Source organism: Ceratotherium simum, chromosome 1 (genome assembly GCF_057802395.1).
Source record: "Ceratotherium simum simum isolate JZ-2026a chromosome 1, ASM5780239v1, whole genome shotgun sequence".
In the NCBI taxonomy this organism is placed as follows: Eukaryota; Metazoa; Chordata; class Mammalia; order Perissodactyla; family Rhinocerotidae; genus Ceratotherium; species Ceratotherium simum.
Window position 1 is genome coordinate 104432938 of NC_141900.1, and position 20369 is coordinate 104453306.

Consider the following 20369-nt stretch of genomic DNA (forward strand, 5'->3'; position numbering starts at 1 on the left):
TGTTCACATAGGTAAGTAGAAGGGAATGGAAAGGGTTTTTTACAGCAATGCCACAAAATGTTTGGACTCTTGAGTTATGTGCCAGAAATCATGCAGGGATCCATCATTAGCAAGTATTTTGAATGATCTATCAGCTGACAATACGATCAATTCTTGCCGTCCTTCCTTGGTTCTGTGTGGTCCCCTGGGACCAGGCACTAATATCATCTTCCCCAGGCACTTATGCTGTCAGCCCGTGGCCCTCCTCCACAGTGAGCGCCTTCAGACTGGGAGGAAATACTTCATACCCCACCATCAGTGCGTGCTGCACTCATTAATTTCACATTATGCAAAGAAAAAGACCTCACAAAATGCCCACACCCACTTTTCTGGGGAAGGTTTAGCTCAGAGGCCACCATAGTACCTTGTGCCTGTTGGTTCGTGGGAATAGACGTCTGCGCGGGCATCTGGTTTTTGTTCGAATCTCATTTCTGTTTTGATGCCCTCCGCTTCCTCTACACGTCCTTGTTCTATAAATCAGCCTCCTTCTCAGCGCCCACTAAAGTTTTCTTTTTCTCGCTTCGTGACCACTCAGGCTGGTCACTTGCTGGAGCAGTTCCACAAAACTCCTTCTCTTTATTTCTACAAAAAGTGGATCTGTTGGTGTCAAAGCTCTGACCCGTTGTCGGGTCCTCCCACCACCATTCCCTCTCCCCGTGCTCTGTTCTCCAAGCCAAGCTCTTGCTCAGTCATCTGTACCGTGCCTTCAATTCCCTCGTACCTACACAGACGTCTCACAGAGTCATGTCTCAAGTCCAGATCTCTCCTCTGTTATTCATATTCTCCCTAGACATCCCTCTTGGATGTCTCAAAGACATCTCTAAACTTAAATTTATTAACTCCAAAATTGAACTTCTGAGTCCTTCCAGACCTCTCCCTCCAAAAAACAAAAAAACAAAAACAAAACACACCTGGTTCTCTTCTAGGGCCTCCTGTTCAGTGAATGGCGCTACTGTCCACCCAGCCAGAAACACACGGGCAACCTTGGCCCCCCTCTCCTCCCTGCCTCCCATAGCCCATCACAACCCCTGGAAGGTCTGATCTCTGGCTATCTCTTGGTTTGGCCCACTTTTCTGCATTCCTACCATGCACACTAGTTCTTACCATCTCAGCAGCGTCTTGCTCCCAGGAGCAATCCTTGCCATGCCCCCCAAGGCTTTCATGTCCCTCCAACCTTGTCTGACACCACATTCCCTTTGTTCTCTCTTTCCTCTGGTCACACTGTCTTAGCCACAGTGCTCCACAGGCTAATCTCCTTGTCTGGAATGTACCTGCAGCCATCTCTGCCTGGTTAACCTGTGCTCCTCCTTCAGACCTCTGCTCATGCATCCCTTCCTTCCCCTGACCTCTTAGCAGGTCTGCTCGTGCTATAGAGGCTGGAAATGAAAGATGGCGGCTACTTGACTCTCTTGCAGCTAGGGCTCTGCCTGTGACCCAGGACCCACATGCAGACATATCCATGAGAGACCTGGGCAGTAGACCAAGGTGGGGTGGAAGTGTGCACAGGGAGATTGAAGCTTCTGGCAAGGCAGCACACACATGGGTTCTTCTGGGGTGACCATGGTGGTATTTCTGTTGTCCAGTGTCATGGAGGCTAAGCGGCAGGTGGCCCTGGTAGTAGTGTTTCTAGTGGAACAATTCCGTGGTGGGGTTGGGCATTTTCTTTGGTTGTGTCATCCTCGATTGTTTTATTTAGCATCCAAGCCTTGTTCTTTGACCCTCTTGAAGGTTCTAAGAACTACCAAAAATACTTTAATAAACCCCTTCCTGTTTCCATTGCCTAGAATGGATTCTGTGCTCTGCAACTAGCAACACTGGCACAAGAGTTATCAATGTCAAGATGCTAATTAAAGCCAGGGGACTGGATGAAAGCCTCTAATCAATGTCACCTGAGTCCATGAATTCAGTTACATTGTCTACACGTGAAATGACACTAAGACAAAATTTTTAAGTAGATAAAACGACTTCCTCCTTCATCCTTCATCCAAGTGGTCACCAAATACTCTAAGTTATTTTCCCATTGGAAGCATTTGCATCCAAATTTTTCTCTCTGTTAATTATTCTAAGCCAGGTCTGTATCTCTTTCTACCTGAACCATTGCAGTGACGTCAGACCCCTCTCTAGTCCTTCCTGCCCCTTGTCATCAGATTGGTCTTACATATGCCTCTTCGATCTTACCACACGTTGCAAACAAAACAAAACAAACGTTCTGATCTCCTATAATTTAAGGTCTAGTGGCTGTCACTCAGGGTTCCCTAGGATGGTCCCTCTTGAACATCTCAGGGCTTCTTCTCTTCCAACTTCCTCTCCAGTCTGCTGGGCCTCTCTCGCCTCACTTACCTCCCATGTGGCAGTCTCTGTGGACTCAGGGGAAGTCCCTCTTGGTCAGGGACGGTCCCTTCCTGTCTGCTGCTGGGACACCATGGGAAGGGCACATGTCAATAGGCATTTCTGTGCTCATGTCATGTACCAGAAATAGATTCATCTTGAATCTTATGGAGCAATCAGTGGACAGAAACTTCTATAAGAGTTCCTAGGAAATTATGATAAATTAGTCGATATTTACTAAGCGTCTGCTATGTTCATCAGTGTCCTAGGCACGGGTGGGAGAAGCAGAAATTTAAGATACAGTCTATCTTCCCTCAAAGAGCTGATAATTTACTTGGGAAGACAAAAATTACACACACAAAGATAGCAAATAAAATACTATAAAATCAAATGCAAAATCAACCCATCATCATTGTTGCAAATTATTTCTCTATGTTTGCCCCTTCTAATTTTTTTTTCTAGCTTCAGTTTTTAAAAAAATTTTTTTATTGAAATAACATTAGTTTATAACATTGTATAAATTTCAGGTGTACATCATTATACGTCTATTTCTGCATAGAGCCCCTTTTAATTTTTAAAACTAGAAGTAATACATACTTGTTTTCAAAATTAAAACAGTTTTGAAGCATATAGAGTGAAAGTAAAAGGCCCTATTCACCCCCGTCTCAGTCCCTGTTGGTCAGTATCATTCCAGACTGTTCTCAGTGTTCTTCAAGATAAACATACGTGTGTTTGTAAATGCACATACCTACACACACAGGGTTTTTGGGTTTTTTTTCTTTGATTTTTTTTATTGATGTTTTAATAGTTTTTAACATTGTGAAATTTTGGGTTGTACATTTTTGTTTGTTCATCACCATATATATGACTCCCTTCACCCCTTGTGCCCACCCCCTACCCCCATTGCCCCTGGTAACCACAATACAGTTTTCTCTGTCCATGTGTTGGTTTATATTACACATATGAGTGAGATCATACAGTGTTTGTCTTTCTCTTTCTGGCTTACTTCACTTAACATAATACCCTCCAGGCCCATCCAAGTTGTTGCAAATGGGACGATTTTGTCTTTTTTTATGGCTAAGTAGTATTCCATTGTATATATATACACCACATTTTCTTAATCCAGTCGTCAGTCGAGGGACACTTAGGTTGCTTCCACTTCTTGGCTACAGTGAATAATGCTGCAATGAACATAGGGGTGCATAAGCCTCTTTGGATTGTTGATTTCAGGTTCGTTGGATAGATTCCCAGTAGTGGGATAGCTGGATCATAGGGTATTTCTATTTTTAATTATTTGAGGAATCTCCATACCGTTTTCCATAGAGGCTGTACCAGTTTGCATTCCCACCAGCTGTGTATGAGGGTTCCTGTTTCTCCACGTCCTCTCCAACATTTGTTGTTTTTTGTCTTGGTGATTATAGCCATTCTAATGGGTGTGAGATGATATCTTAGTGTTGTTTTGATTTGCATTTCCCTGATGATTAGTGATTTCGAACATCTTTTCATGTGCCTATTGGCCATCTGTATATCTTCCTTGGAGAAGTGTCTCTTCATTTCCTCTGCCCATTTTTTGATCGGGTTGTTTGTTTTTTTGTTGTTCAGTTCACACACTGGGTTTTTAATGGGACTATACTAGACATATTGTTCTGCAACTTGCTTCTTACAATTTTATACCTTCACGTGTCCTACACGCGTATAGATCTACCTCATTCTTTTTAATGAATGTATTCCATAGTGAGGACATACTACCGTTTATTTAACCTTCTTTGTATTGGTGGATATTTAGTTTAGTTCCAATTTTTCCTTATTAAATTAAAATCACATCGTATTAAAAATTAACTGGTGCAAATTCAACCGTATGTTCTCAGCAAACAATAAAAACAAACACAGGACCAATGAGGCAGTAAAAACAATGAGTAAGCATAAGTGGTTAAGAATGCAAGCTCTGGAGCCAGACTGCCTGGGTTCACATCCTTCTCTGGCCCTTACGAGCTGAGTAATCTTGGGCAAGTTACTTAACATCTCTGTGCCTCACTTTCCTCATCTGGAAAATGGAGGTAATAATGGTGCTTACCTCATAGGGTCCTTATGAGAATTAAATGAGTTAATACATGCAATGTGTTTAGAACACTTCCTGGCACATAGTGAGTGCTTAATAAATGTTAACTATCATTCTATTATTATTATTATTATTAAGATATATAGAGTAGAAAGTATAGAGGAAAATTTATTAAATCTGGCTAAAATTTATGAGTTGTTCAATGTTCTTTCAAAATTATTTTGGTTAAAAGAAGAGGATGGGATGCATCTATATTTTTCTATCTGCAGCTCAAGAGACACTGCAAAATATGGCAGACAGTCCAAGGAAGGCCCTGATCCCTTTTGTTTGTGACTTAGCTTTTGAGTCAGGCAATGGTACAATTACAAATAATCTGAATTGTCCCTATAAATTGTGTAACTTGTGATATACAAAACTTAATGGTATCTTTATGGATGTGTTTTCATGGACCCAGAGACACTGGGCTATGTTTGCCTGGTGCTTTGGGTCTCTCCGATTACACCAGGCTTGCACCTGCCAAAGCAGGGGTGCACGTGGCTCTTCCCAGCAAGGGTGAAGGAGTTCGTTGGTGGCATAACCAGGAGAAGCAGGGACAGAAGTGAACAGGTAAACAAACTCTTGTAGGGCCGGCCCCGTGGCTTAGCGGTTAAGTGCGCGCACTCCGCTGCTGGCGACCCGGGTTCGGATCCTGGGCGTGCACTGACGCACCACTTCTCCAGCCATGCTGAGGCCGCGTCCCACATACAGCAACTAGAAGGATGTGCAGCTATGACATACAACAATCTACTGGGGCTTTGGGGGGAAAATAAATAAATAAAATCTTTAAAAAAAAAACAAAAAACAAAACAAAAAAAAACCAAACTCTTGTTGCCAAGGAGGCAGTAAACCCATCAGGTCTTGGGGCTGCCCCAGATCTTTCCAGTGAAGAACTGTAGTCCAGTTTCCACGAGGCCCAGCTGCATCACCATGAGACCAGACATATGGCTGAAGTTTCCTCTGTTACTATTCCCATATGAACCCTCCATTATTTGAAATTCCTGAATGAGTCTGATCCTTGACCCCAAACAGTCTAACTCAGACACAAGCAAACTAGTGCCTGGAAATATAACCAGTAAGCAAATATGGGAAGGTGTTCACTCCACTAGTATGAAGCACACATTAACATCACAAGAACTACAAAATATCTCCTACTTCCTCCTCCTCCTTTTTCTTTTTCCCTCGAAAAAGGCAGATTGTTAAAATTACAATATCCAATTCTGGTGGGGGGTTAAAGAAAACAATTTATCAGTGAGTATTCAAAGTCTAAGATTTGTACCCTTTGATTCAGTCATTCTACTTCTGGGAATATCACTCAACACAACAAAATAAAATAGAATAACCAAGAACCACAACAAAACACCCTAAATATAGAAAAGGCTTTACATCAAAGATGACCTTCACCATTATAAATAATAAGTAACGAGAAACAGCCGTGTGACTAGTTGTCTCCAATCAATATCTCTTTCCCTTGCTCTCTCATTGTAATAGAATCCCTGACATGGCTGGCTAGGTGGATGACTACATTTCCCAGCATCCCTTGCACCAGGTGACCATGTGACTAAGTGCTGGCCAATGGAGATGTAAACAAGTGAGTCACGTGACTTCTGACCAAGCCCCCCCCACCCCCCTTCATCTTTTCCCTTCTCTCTGCCTAGAATGTGAACATAGTAATGAGCCACCTTGGACTGTGTGGATATGGACAGCACCCTGCAGGTGGCATAGCAATGAGATGGAAAGAGCCAGTTTCTTTGCACCATGGAGCCACCATATCAGCCCTGGTCTGTCAGATAAGAAAAAAATAAATTCCAATTTCCCTTTGTTATTTTGGGTCTCTGTTCCACCAAGCAAGTCTGCATTCTAGCTAACACAGACATAAATGACCAACAATAGGAGACGATGTCCGCTCTCAGATGCGACGGAGCAGCTTGCAGCAGACCTAGGTTCCCACTAACAACCACTAGAAAAGCCAGAAAGAAGTGTCGGAAACTATCTATTTGAAGGCAGTGGAGAGCTGCTAAGGCAACAAGAACTGGAGCAGTTAAGACTCCAGAGAGTGGAGAACCTCTGAAGAGTGAGCTGATGTTTGTAGCTGCTTTTACCCTGAGGGCACCTGCCAATTCCGGATGTGGGCAGGAGGCTGAGAATCCAGACTTTGAACCCACAGACGGCCAGAGAAACAGCAGAGCTTTAGTCAGAGACCAAGGGGGAAATCCCAAGGACGTTTGCTGAATTCTGGGACTTTATTTCCAGAAACTGAAACTGAGGTGGAAAGCCTCCAAAAAGCAGAGAAAGCTTTTGATAGACTTGCAAAAGAAGGATATGAGTTTGAGACGTCCTGAGAGGGTGATGGGGTGAGTTACTGCAGAGCACGCCCCAGGCTCCCAGTTGGAAGTTGGAGGGAAACAGGTAGAAACAATGAAGCCAGAAGGCAATGGAATGGCATCTCGAATGTGATGAAAGAAAATATACCTGTTGAATTAAACATTCCCCAAAGTTTTAGGCAACAGGCTTTATTTAGAACACAGGGATGGTGGAGATTTCGGATTTTATCTTTTTAACTGTCATGCACAATATGTGATTTATAATTGTTTTCTAGAATTAAGTAAAAAAAAAAAAGTAAATTATTCTAGCATTCCATAGAAGTTTCTCAATCTGTAAGTCTACAGCAATGATTACCTGCTTTCCTGTCTCCTTGTTCACCTTAGTTTTCATTCCACTCAATCTTAAATCACAAAACCAATATTGTATAAAATTATTCTTAACATTAAAAATGGGTTAAACAATAAAACAGACAGATTATCCTGAACTTAATTCAATAGAGTTAATACCATGGTTTGATTTACTTCATCATCTCTGCCCTTATTCTTTATGTTTTCAGAGTTAGAACATCACCTACCACCTGTTGATAGATGAATTGAGGTACTTGGGTTAAACATATGGGATGAATATGTCAGTGATTCAAAACCAGGACACAGAACTTGAGGACTATTTGCTTCCAGAAGGATTCTACCTGAGTCACAGTGAGCAGGCCAAGTCCCTTCAGGTAGTCCCTGAGATCCAGCCTCCCAGCCCACATTTCCTAGGAATCAGAGTAACTCTCTTATCTGATCTTTTCATAACTTGTTCAGTTTCTATCATCTTCAAGGGTGATTGAAATGATATATTCCCAATCAGTGAAAACAAATTTCCCTCACCCTGCTTGGTTTCTCTGTTCCTTCCATGTTCTTCTCCTCCAGCTATGACGCTGACTAAAATGACTATGTCTCTAACTAGGGTTATCAGTAAAACTGAAACCTATCAGACTAAAAATGTGAGTCATCATTCAAATTCCCCCAAAATTTCAGTTTATGACCACTTCCCAGAAATTCCCATTTATAAATAGAAAAATCAAGAATGAACTTGTTTTCTTTTTAAATCCACTTCCCCATCTATAAAAAATTAGTTTACCACACAACTTAACCCAATGCAGGTATATCGCTCTGATCAAAACAACTGTAAATAAGGCTGATCTGCCAAAATTCTTTGTTATTTTTCACTTTTCTAGCAAGAATTGGTAAGTCAGCATTAAATTTCACTGTCATGTGAGAGATGTGTAAGAATTTTCTGATTTTACTCCCTTAGAAGTAAAATCAGTTATGCAGAAGTTCCTTGATTCTTTATCACCACAAATCCCATAGCAACAAAAACACAAATGTGGATTAGAAAGAATTCTTCATATCAAGAAATTGCAGTTGAAGCCACTAAATGTCAGTGTGAGGAATAACAGAAAGGAGGCAGGTGAATAAGATACAGCAAGAATAACAAAAGTTGACTTATTGGGGCAAGGAGAACACCTATTTTGATTCTGATAGATACTGCCATATCGCCCTCCTAGGATTTGTACAAACTTAACCTCCATTAAGTAATGTACCATGGAGCCTATTTCCACACAGCCTTGCCATCACAGTAGGTTATCAATTTTTTTCAGCCTGATAGGTAAAAAGTGGTATCTTGGCGTAGTTTTAATTTATATTTATCTCATTTTGAGTGAGGTTAAGTAATTTTTCATATGTTTATGACCCACATATATTTCCTCTTCAGAGAATCATATTTTTATAGCCTTTGCCCAGTTTTCTATTTCAGTAGATTTTTTTTTTTATCGAATTGTAAGAGCTCTTTTTGTACTAAAGAGATTTGTCTTTGACGTGAATCGGCAATATCTTCCCCTGTTTTGCCATTTGTCTTTTGCCTTGACTAAGAAGTTGATTTGGCCCGAGGTAAAGAACTTTAATTGCAAAGATTTTGTAAGTGTTTGTGTACTGAAAGGAGGCTATCGAAACAGAAGACCCTCATTTGGAAGGACACAGAAATTTGCCAGCTTGTATGCACTGTGGGCTGGTGAGGTGGGCAATGCATGCAAGTCAGGAGAGGACAAAAGGGGAACTGAAACTGCTCTGCTCGTGTGTGCAGAGTCCTCCCTGAGATGGGCCGGGAACACTGGCAGACATAGTGCCTTTGGGAATAACTTTCTCGTCCTTAAAATGGATTTAGGTGTATATTCCGCCCAAGACTTTCCACCAGAGAATAGAATGACACCAGGAGGAGGGGTCCTCCCTCACCTCCCCTGGTAGAGGGTGTCCGAGGGCGTGAAAGCCCTTTTCAGACTGTCTGCGGCAGGGCCCCGTGGTCTTATTCTAGACCCAATACATCCATTTTTGGAAATGTACTGCTGGTACTAATCATTCCCGGGGGGGGGGGGGGGGGGGAGGATTGTCCTGGTGTAGCGAGGGGGACAAATCCTAGCGGAAGATTTTCTCCATCATGCCCTGATAGGCACTGTTATTATTATCCCGGTAGAGACAGCGCTAAGTAGCTTGCCCAGGTACCCCCAGGCACCTGTTGGAGCCGGCTGCCGGCGTGCAGGACCTATGCTCTCAGTTCCCACCCCAGACAGTGCTAGAACAGGTCCAAGGATGGGCTTTGGGACTTGGAAAGGATGGGCCGACAGTCTCATGCGAGCCAACTTTCTGGGGTCTGAGATGGACTCTCTCTGTCTTCCGTTCCTGGGTCCGCCTACCAAAGGCGATCTACCCACCTCTCTGCCAGTACCTGGGCTCAGCCACCTGGGTTCTGCGCTCGTTCTCAGAGCAGTTCACAGATTGCCCTTAGTTTTGATGCACACATGTCCATTTCTTCACCTAGCCAGACGGGCAGACCCCAGGCCACAGGTTTGTTTGTATTTACCCCAGCGCTGCGCGGAGCGCTGGTGGAAGGAGGCGAATCTCCCTAGATCTTGTTGACGGTGTGACGGATACGAGGTTAGCAGGGCCAGCGTCAGGGAGAAGAGCGCGAGGGCAAGGGGCCGGGAAGTCCCAGGGAAGCAACCCAATTTCACGCTGAGGGGAGGCGGGTGGTGGGGTGATGCAGGGCGAGATGAAAATCCAGAGGTCTAGGGGGACAGCCCGTGGTCGGGCCTAGACGGAGGGACAGGTTGTGAGGGCGGGACCCAGCTGTAGGAGGTCCAGACCCGCCCTCAGGGGGAAAGGGTCTTCCTGCCAGGCGCTTTGGCCCCTTTCAAAGCTTTTGGAGAAACGAAGCCAGGCTGTTTCTTCTAAAGTCGGGCACACTGGGCCGGGCCATCGGTCCTGCCTCGACACCGCCTCGGGCCCGGGGTCTCTACCGCTCCCGGCCGGGGTCCTTCCCCAGCCCCGGTCCCCGTCCACGCCCAGACCCTAGCCTGGGGGTGGGAGGGTCCTTCCCCAGCCCCGCCCCGTCCTCTCCCCAGACCCTAGCCGGGGTCCTTCCCCAGCCCTGCCCCCCATCCACCCCCAGACCCTAGCCGGGGTCCTTCCCCAGCCCCGCTCCCCCGTCCAACCCCAAACCCCAGCCGGGGTCCTCCCCGCAGACCCCAGCCGGGGGCCTTCCCGAGACCCGCCTTGTCCTCTCCGCAGACCCCAGCCGGGGTCCTTCCCCAGCCCCGCCCCGTCCTCTCCCCAAACCCCAGCCGGGGGTCCTTCCCCAGCCCCGCCCCCGTCCACCCGCAGACCCCAGCCGGGGCTCCTTCCCCAGCCCCGGCCCCCGTCCACCCCTAGACCCCAGCCGGGGGTCCTTCCCCAGCCCCGGCCCCCGTCCACCCCCAGACCCCAGCCGGGGTGCTTCCCCCAGACCCGGCCCCCGTCCACCCCCAGACCCTAGCCGGGGTGCTTCCCCAGCCCTGCCCCTGTCCACCTGCAGACCCCAGCCGGGGCTCCTTCCCCAGCCCTGGCCCCTGTCCACCCTAGACCCCAGCCGGGGCTCCTTCCCAGCCCTGGCCCCCGTCCACCCCAGACCCCAGCCGGGGTGCTTCCCCAGACCCGGCCCCTGTCCACCCCCAGACCCTAGCCGGGGTGCTTCCCCAGACCCGCCCCTGTCCACCCCCAGACCCTAGCCGGGGTGCTTCCCCAGACCCGCCCCTGTCCACCCCCAGACCCTAGCCGGGGTCCTTCCCCAGACCCGCCCCTGTCCACCCGCAGACCCCAGCCGGGGCTCCTTCCCCAGCCCCGGCCCCCGTCCACCCCTAGACCACAGCCGGGGCTCCTTCCCCAGCCCCGGCCCCTGTCCACCCCTAGACCCCAGCGGGGGTCCTTCCCCAGCCCCGGCCCCGTCCACCCCAGACCCTAGCCGGGGTCCTTCCCCAGCCCCGCCCCCGTCCACCCCCAGATCCTAGCCGGGATCCTTCCCCAGCCCCGTCCCCGTCCACCCCCAGACCCCGGCTGGGGTCCTCGCCAGCCCCGCCCCGTCCTCGCCCCAGCACTGCACCGCCCACCGCCCGACCATCGCCCCCACAGCTCCATCTTGGCCCCACCCACGCCTGCCCACAACTCCGCCTTCTCCCCGCCCGCGGCCCGCCCCCTCCTAGCCCCGCCCACAACCCTGGTTCCCGGTCGCGTGAGGGCGGTGCAGCAGCAGCGGGGGCGGGGCCAGCCTCACCCGGAATGAAAACAAACGGTGGCCGCCGCATCCGGGCACTTGGTGAGCCGCGACAGGCGGGCGCGGCATTGGCGCAGGTGAGGAGACGGCGACCGAGCGTTCAGTCGCCGACGCGGGCCTCACGACGCCGCCCGGCGACCCCGTCCCTGGCGCGACCCCAACGCTTCCCCAGCCGGGGTCGGTCGTGGCCCCAGCGGTGGGCGGTGGGCGTCTTGCGGGGAGGCTTGGCCGGGGCCGGGGGCGGCGGGCCGGGGCTTCGGGACGCGCTGGCCGTTCGCGGGGCCGTAGGTTCGCGCTGCGCTGGGCGGGGGAGGTGGGGTATTTAAAAAAGATTGAGTATTGTTTTGGGGGAGAGACAGAATTATATGTATATATTAAAATTAACCTAATTAGCCAAAGGAAAAGCTTTACTCATAACACTGTTATTCCAGATATGCCATTTGGGATTTATTTGCAATCAAAGCCAGATTTTCTTCGCTAATGAGGAAACGCGGTTGATTTTCTTTGGCCATCTGATTCTATATTTCTCACCTCCTTCCCTTGTTTTTTAGTACAAGCGTCTTTTATTACTTTGCCGAACAGAAAATTGAATGTATTTTGAATATATTCGTGTATATATATGTTTGAAAAGCTCTGGGTAAAGGTGGCGTAGATGATTCCTTACAAAAGTGAAAGTGAAATTTTTAGAGCAGTGGTTTATAACGTTTCATTTTCAGTTATGAGCAGTAATAGATTTTTTTTCCTGTTTTATTGAGAAGTAGTTGACATACATCTCTGCGCTTTTTTGGCTGTAATAAAGGACATTGTATGGCATGCAACTTTCAGTTCTCCAGTTAAAATTGAAGACTGATTTATTAAACTTTTTCCTTTTGATTAGATTTAAAATATGTATTCTCGTTTATTCTGTTGTCTGTAACTGAAGCTTTGTAAGTTTCAAGACAGCAGTTTAATCTTTTTTTTAAACATGAAGTCTTGTGTGGTGTAGACCCTCCGAGCTGTTGATTCACTTTGTGGGTAGAGCAGGGACGCACAGTAGGTTTGTGAGCTCTTTGAGCCTTTGGTCAGGTAGTGGCTTGGGTGGGTTCACAGAGGGCTGTGCACTCAGCCTTCCAAATAGCAGTCGGTGGAATGATTCCCACCCCCCACCCGCGCTACAGCCCCTGATATTTTATTCAGAGTTTCTGAAGATTGATGAGAAGGGAACTAACTGTGTGTAGTGGTCGTGGAAGTTAACTGTGTTTGAAAAGCTAATGCTCATAAGTACTAATATGCTTTTCTGTGTGAGAAGCTTTTGTTAGTGCTTGAAAAGGTGGAGTTCTTTCATGGGTCACTTGGATGCACACAGCCCCCTCCTTGAAGTGTTTATTCCTTCTTGCCTTTTCTCCTCCCTATCCTAATTACCATCTTCCTCGCCACCAAACTGATATAGAATAGATTTAAACTTTTAAAATATTTACTTGTAGAATACGGTTATCAAAACTGATTTTAAAAACAGGTGAATTCGGTTTTGGGGGGTGTGGAATACAGGCCCTAATTAGAAAAAAGAAAGTTACTTATCTAGGTTATAGTAACCCTCATATATGTTTTCACCCTCTAGAACTTGTCTTCATCATTCAGGAGCTGATAACTTGTTGCTTTTCTTACTGCTTGTCTTGGCTGCAGTGCTCTGGTCGGCTGTCTCACATCTCTAGCAGCCTCACCCGCCCCTTTGAATGGCTGTGCTGGTGAGAGATGAGGAGATAACTGTGGCTGGCGGGTGCTTCTTTGGGAGAGAGTCGTTACATACCCAGGACAGACAAGCAGCAAAGGACTGCACAACAAAATGCAGAGTCCAATGTTGTAGGTAGAAGTCCCAGTGCTGGTTACGGTGCTGCTTAATTTTGTGACCTTGGCCAAATCATTTTACAAACCTGGGGCCTGAGTATTCTCAGCTGTAAATGATGATCCAGCCAGTGTTAGATTTGAATAGTATACATAGATCAGCTGTTGTGCTGTTGTCACAAAATACCATGCAGAACTTTTCTAGTATTGTAAAACTTTATAATTTTAAAAATTCACATATAGAGGATATTTGTTATTGATTGTTTGCAGTTCAAGCCAGCTTTTCTTTATGTTTACCTACCATACCGTCTTTCGTATAAACTAGCCAAAATACAAGAGAATTTGTAAGCTCTATGTTGAGTTGCTTATAAAAGTTCACTACTTTAGGGATTCATCTTTTTTTAATCTTTTCTCTTAGATCAGAGAATAATAGCAGGTGATGAAAAAGAAAAGTGTAATAAACCTTGCTGCGTACTAGCACCTCTAAATACATATTTTTATGTAATACATAATATGTAATTGAATATATAATATATATTTCAATATATATAAAAAATATATATGTTAGAGAAGTCTGGATGTAGTTAAAACCTAATTTAAAAGTAATTTAAATTAAACTGGAGAGGGAGGAGTGGAGGGGAGCTCTGCTTACTCTACAAGACACATCAATGTGTTAGGTAAGTTATAAAACACTTGGAAATGTGGGGTGGGGGTATCATTGATGTACTGTTTTGCTTTCAAGAATGGCTCAAAAGAAATATCTCCAAGCAAAATTGACCAAGTTTTTAAGGGAAGACAGAATTCAACTTTGGAAACCTCCATATACAGATGAAAACAAAGAAGTTGGTTTGGCATTGAAGGTATTTTTCTTTTCTTTTTTTTTTTTTTGTGAGGGAGATCAGCCCTGAGCTAACATCCGTGCTAATCCTCCTCTTTTTGCTGAGGAAGACCGGCTCTGAGCTAACATCTATTGCCAATCCTCCTCCTTTTTTTCTCCCCCAAAGCCCCAGTAGATAGTTTATGTCATAGTTGCACATCCTTCTAGTTGCTGTATGTGGGACGCAGCCTCAGCATGGCCGGAGAAGCGGTGTGTCAGTGCGTGCCCAGGATCTGAACCCAGGCCGCCAGTAGCAGAGCGCGCGCACTTAACTGCTAAGCCACCGGGCCGGCCCATCTTTTTTTTTTTTTAATATATATTTTTTTATGTGAGGAAAATTGGCCCTGAGCTAACATCTGTTGCCTATCTTCTTTTTTTTTTTGCTGAGGAAGATTAGCCCTGAGCTAACATCTGTGCCAGTCTTCCTCTATTTTGTATGTGGGATGCCACCACAGCGTGGCTTGATGAGTGGTGTGTGGGTCCATGCCCAGGATTCAAATCTGCGTACCCCGGGCTGCCAAAGTGGAGCGCGAACTTAACCACTACACCAGAGGGCTGGCCCCAGTATTTTTGTTTTAAGACATAAGTAATTAGCAGTGTTATAAGTCTCCTTGGGAAATAAGGTTCTACAGTCAGTCACCAGAAATTGCCAGGCACAACCATGTAAGCTTTTGGCATAAACAAAAAGCATTAGTGATAAGCAGGTAGCCACTGTTTACTAGGAGTTATAAGTTTATTTTTGTTTGGTAAGATTTTATTCATATGAGAGTGTTATCTAATTTCTCAAGAATATACTATTTTTAATACCTTCACAGCATTACATAAAATTATTAATCTGGGAACTAATTTTGACCCACTGGTGTGGCCAGTAAGTGAGTGTGTTGTCTTCAGGGTGAGTGTCTCTCAGGTCTCAGTACTCCTTGCTAGCATGGTCTGCTATAACACGATTGCTCCCCTCCCCCAGCTTTTTTACACTGTGGCTATTTGTTCATTTTTCCAAAATATATTTTCCTAATAATTATGCCCCAATTTTTTACAGTATCATGAGAAATGGCATTTTACGTAAGTGAAATTTCTAGAAATTGAAGTTTGCCTGCTTTTTTAAGCAGAGAAACATTAGTTATTTTTGATGGACATATATTATATTGGAATATCCTAGCATGTACTTCTCTGTTTTCTCAATCTGAGTATCCTGAGATAAATGATGTGACATATATCAGGGACTGAGGATTGTCATGAGGGCATCACATTGTCTTGTGTTGTGACATAGTGATGCACTTGGGAGGTGACAAACTGTGTCAGGGTCTTAGAATTTTCCTGTCTCCTGTTCCTGACAGGCCTCACTTTTTATTTTTTGCAACTCACCTTCTAACCTTTCTTCTGAATTTGCTTGTTATAATCTCTTGGCTCAGAACTAGGTATGGCATAATAAGAAAGCTGTTTGGTTTTGTCCCCAGTTCCTGGCACAGAGCTCTTGGAAACCCATGGAATTTCCCCAGTGGTCAGGGTGATAGGAGCATCTTTTGTTCTAATGAGGCAACTCTTGGCAATGGCTTCCGAATGGGGCTGGTCGCCAAAAAGACCAAACTTTTATTAGAAGCTTGGAACTTTCAGCCCCACCCTTCCACCTCCGGAGAGGGGAGAGGGCTGGCGCTTGAGCTAACCACCACTGGCCAATGATTTAATCAAATGGAACCTCTATAAACATCTGAAATGATGGGTTTCAGGGAGCTTCCAGATTGGGAGACACATCCACGTGCTGGTAGGGTGGTGCACCCCAGCTCCACAGGGATAGAAGCTCCTATACTCAGGACCCTTCCAGATTCCACAGTGTATACCTCTTCATTGAGATGTTCATTTTTATCCTTTATGATAAACTATAATTGTAAGTATAGCATTTTCCTGAGTTCTGCTGAGTCATTCTAGCAATTATTATTTTACAACCAGTACCAGTGATTCAGAATTTTCCATTAAGAAAGTTAAGTCTAACCTGATTTGTTCTCACAAGTTAGAAAAATTAGAATGTTTAGTGTTTTTTTTTTTTTCCCCTCCAATGTAGTTGATCAGTTCACTATTCTTTAAAATAATTTTTTGTAAATTATAGTCACATAAGTCATAGCCCACCTTTCTTTTCCACCTAGAATAATCCCAGTTATTTTCACTTTTTCTGTTGGGTCTGTTTTCCTATCTTTTATTTGTTTGTATTTTTCTCTGGATCCTCTCCCCACTCTGTACCTCTCAAGATGGTGAGCTGTCTGGATTTCACTGTAACAGGGGTGACCACCACCCATCAGAGTTTTCTGCTGTAAAGTCCTGCATGTGCTGTTCTGTGTTTTGCCCTCTTTTTTTTTGAGTTGGTACTACATTGATCTGTGTTTTCTGATTTTTCTTCATAGGATCTTGCTAAGAAGTACTCTGACAAGCTAGAATGTTGTGAAAATGAAGTAGAAAAGATAATGGAAGAAATACGTTGCAAAGCAATCGAGCGTGGCACAGGAAATGAAAATTATAAAAGGACAGGAATTGCTACAATTGAGGTATTTTTACCTGCACGACTGAAAAAAGTGAGTAATTGCCCCAAATTTACATAGGTACTAATACTTAGTTAACTTAGTGATGTGATCAAATAAATTATGATTTCTTCTTAAAGCTACATACCGAAGTAAAAATTCTTTTAAGTTACTTTACATGTTGAACATTATCAGCTTAAAAGTTAATTTTATGGATTCTTAAACTGGAATATTTACAAGGTAGATTTGTCCCTCTTAGACCTCCAAAACTTTACAAAGCTAGGCATCACATTCTTGCCTTTTCTAGAGTTTGTATGAACATTTAGAAATGATGGGGAATGAGAGAGTACTTCAGGTTTTCTAAAACGGCATGCAGTAGGACACCTCCCAAAGGAATTCGTGCCTTTTTCTATGCTGGTGGAGGTCAGAGGGTGGTCACCTGAGTGCTCAAGCAGGGCCACAGTGACCTGGGTGGGGCCCCCTCATGTCAGGGCCATGTCCTCAGTAATTCAAGTCCAGAAATGTTACTGAGGCAGGGCACGCAAAGGTGTCCTGAGGACTGATCAGTGTTAATCTTATTCTCAGAAGAAATGAAAATATATATGTATCACAGCTGCCATAGGACCCAGCAGTTTACTCCAAGAAAAGTGAAAACTATGTCTACACAAAAACTTGTACATGAATGTTTATAGCTTCTCTATTCACAAAAGAACTCTATCTAGCCAAAGGGTGGAAACAGCCCAAATGTCCATCAACAGATGAATGGATAAACAAATGCAGTACACCCATACGATGGAATATTATTTAGCCGTAAAAAGGAATGAAGTACTAATACATCTACAACATGGATGAACCTCAAAAACATTATGAAAGAAGCCAGACACAAAAGGCCGCATATTGTATGGTTCCATTTATATGAAATATCTAGAATAGGTAAATCCATAGAGACAGAAGATAGATTAGTGGGTGCCTGGGGCTGGGGGGATAGGGGGAGGGAAGAGGGAGTGCAGGACATGGTGTTTTTTGGAGGGAGTGATGAAAATGTTCAGAAATTGGACTTTGGTAATGGTTGTATAACTTTATGAATGTACTAGGATCCATTGACTCTCATACTTGAAACAGGTGAGCTTTATGAAATTAAATTATATCCCAATAAAGCTGTTAAAAATTTCTAGGAAAAATAGAGCTTTATGAGAAAAAGGAAATTACGTATGTATCGATCTCAGAATGCCAGTTGATGAATTTAAAGGGCGGTAGATACATTCAGGACTCCTCTTTGCTAGTAGCAGGTACCTGGGAAACCAGACCACCAATCAGAAAGCTGATGGGTGAGTGAGTGTGGAGTCAGAGCAGATTTGCCTGGTCTCACAGGTGTTCCTAGTGATTCCATTTTCCTCTTAAGCCCAGCCAGTGGAGAGTGAAGAGGCCCCAAAAACGTCTCGCTGCTCCCCGCTCACTGGGTACAGCGAAGGGGGATGTCTCTTGCACACTGAGGTGGCCCCAGTGCTGGAGGTGGTGGGCTGGGTCCTTGCGTAGCATAGGCCAGCTGCACTGAATAAAGACTGTGACAAACCCCTCGGAGCAGAGGCTGAAGCCCTGCACGTGGTACTGCACTGCTGCCCCCTGGAGGACTTCGTGGTCACAGTATCAGCATGTGTCAGCTTATGGTCAATAGCTTCTTCACTAGGCATGCATCGTTTTAGTCCTTAACCAGAGACCTAAGTATTTACATCATCTGATATCAACCTTTCTGATTTTATAGACAGGGTAATAACACCAAAAAGTGTCAAATTCAAGTACATTTTATTTTATTTGTCTTATTTTTAAATAGGGTAGGAAAAACCTGTTGGAGACCCGATTGAACATCCCTGGCAGGGAACTGAGGTCTTTGTAAGTATCTGTGTGCCCGCTGCCCCAGGTGCTCTCGGCCCTTTTACATTGGCCCATGTGATATTCCGTGGCTAGCCTATGAGAGAGAGAGGGCAGGTATTAGTATCCTCATTTCATGGAAGGGAAAGTTGAGGCTTTGAGACTTATTCAGGCTCACACTGGTAGTTAAGGGCAAAGTGAGAACTCAAGACTCGCACCACTCTTCTTCATTTCCTGGGGTAACTTGAGATCAGACGGGAACTCCCTGTCCACCACCTAACAGGAACTTGATACACGTTTGAATCAATGAATGAGTGATATAAATAGGAGACAGCCTGGTGTTCACCAGATCATTAGCTTTGAATTTTATTCCTTAGTGTACTGATAACTTGCTGTGATGTTCAGCGAAGTGTTTTAGCCGATTTCTGGCTGTTGGCCCATCTGTAAAAAGAAAGAATACCTGCCTGTCATATACTAGTGAAGTTCGAACTTTTGAGACCTGGTTGGTTATTTCATTCCCTTATACATTTTTAAATGGTAAGTGTTTTGAGTACCTCCAGGGCTAGCCAGTCCACATTTTTGAAGCTGATTTTTCTCATTTTCTTCTTTGGTATACATCAGTGCTGTTAGGGATGGATTCAGGAAGGGTCATTCATTCAACACACATGAGTAGAAGGTTATATGGAACAGCGCCCTTTATGGGCTCCTCCAGGAAGACCAGAAGGTATAGAGAATGGATTTTCTCCTGAGCTATAGCTAGAGCCCTCCCGTTCACCTGGATGTACCACACCAGTGGTCTCCACTTCATGAGGAAACAAGTAGTAAAACTGTAAAAAAGGATGTTGTCTCTTACAGTTTAAATAACCATCTAGTAAGCTTTGTCGTGAAGTGATGTGTGTGAGTCAGTAAATTGAAATACTGAGTATTTCTGAGTAAAATGTATAAAATAGCTATCATAATTAAAATCTATTTAATGGACAGTAACAAATTTGATTACCTACAATTTTCATTGGTTTATTTTACAGAATAGCCAAAACCTTTGGATTTCAAGAAAATTATATCAAAATTTTCATAAATAAGAAACAACTTCAACTAGGTATGTTATGGCAAAGTATGCAGAATTTTTAAATCATGCTAATATAGAAATAATGACTTTGCATGTTTTTTTCTCACTCTTCCTTTATTTACAAATTTCTAGTGGCTTTATTGCATATATAATCCAAAATCAATTATTTTAGGGTTTACTAAAATGAAAGTATAAAGCAGAAAACAGCTTTTCTAATAAATCTTGTCTGCTCTGTGCTAGTGGGGAAGAAAGACACTCATTATAGGTCTGATAAAATGTTACAGAATGGAAGTGTAGATGTGCTGAGAGTGAAATAGGGGTTCTAGTAAATTCTCCCCTAGGGAAAAGGGCTAAAGCTGAGTGAGGATAGTGGGGAAGGCTGTTGTGGGGAGTGTTCCAGACTGAGAGCGACTCATGCTGGAGCCCCACAATGTGAATTTGAGGAATTGAAAAAGGTCCAGTATGGCTGAGTGTAGAAAGTGAGGGGAGGGTAGCGCTTTTTAAGGATGGAGGGCCACACAGAGGCCACATTGTAAAGGTTATGGCAGTGGTTCTCAGCCAGGGGTGATTTTGCCATCCATGGGACATTTGGCAATGTCTGGAGACATTTTTGGTTGTCGTGACTTGGTGGCAGGGAGAGGGGGGAGGTTGTGCTCCTGTCACTTAGTGGTTAGCAGCTAGGAATGCTGCTGAACATCATAGAAGGCACAGAACAGCCCCCACAACAAAGATTTCTCCAGCCCACAATGTCAGTAGTGCTGTTGTTGAGAAACCCTGGACTCTGTGAGCCTTATTCAGTATTAGAGTATTTCT

The 20369-nt window shown here is 44.6% G+C and overlaps 1 protein-coding gene across 8 annotated transcripts in view; it reads left to right on the forward strand.

The window, feature by feature from the left end:
- Positions 1-11402: 11402 nt before the first annotated feature.
- NUB1 (negative regulator of ubiquitin like proteins 1) overlaps positions 11403-20369 on the forward strand; it is a 29526-nt gene continuing 20559 nt past the window's right edge. Inside the window, exons 1-5 of one of the 8 annotated variants that reach the window (XM_087433070.1) lie at positions 11403-11501; positions 13977-14094; positions 16508-16675; positions 18453-18511; positions 19516-19586. In XM_087433070.1, the coding sequence (XP_087289196.1) occupies positions 11419-11501; positions 13977-14094; positions 16508-16675; positions 18453-18511; positions 19516-19586 (499 nt within the window). In that variant the 5' untranslated portion in view covers positions 11403-11418. Of the gene's footprint in view, positions 11502-11570; positions 11702-11760; positions 13257-13976; positions 14095-16507; positions 16676-18452; positions 18512-19515; positions 19587-20369 lie in introns of those variants that run through there. The other 7 variants (XM_087433044.1, XM_087433063.1, XM_087433054.1 and 4 more) reach the window with 7 other exon arrangements.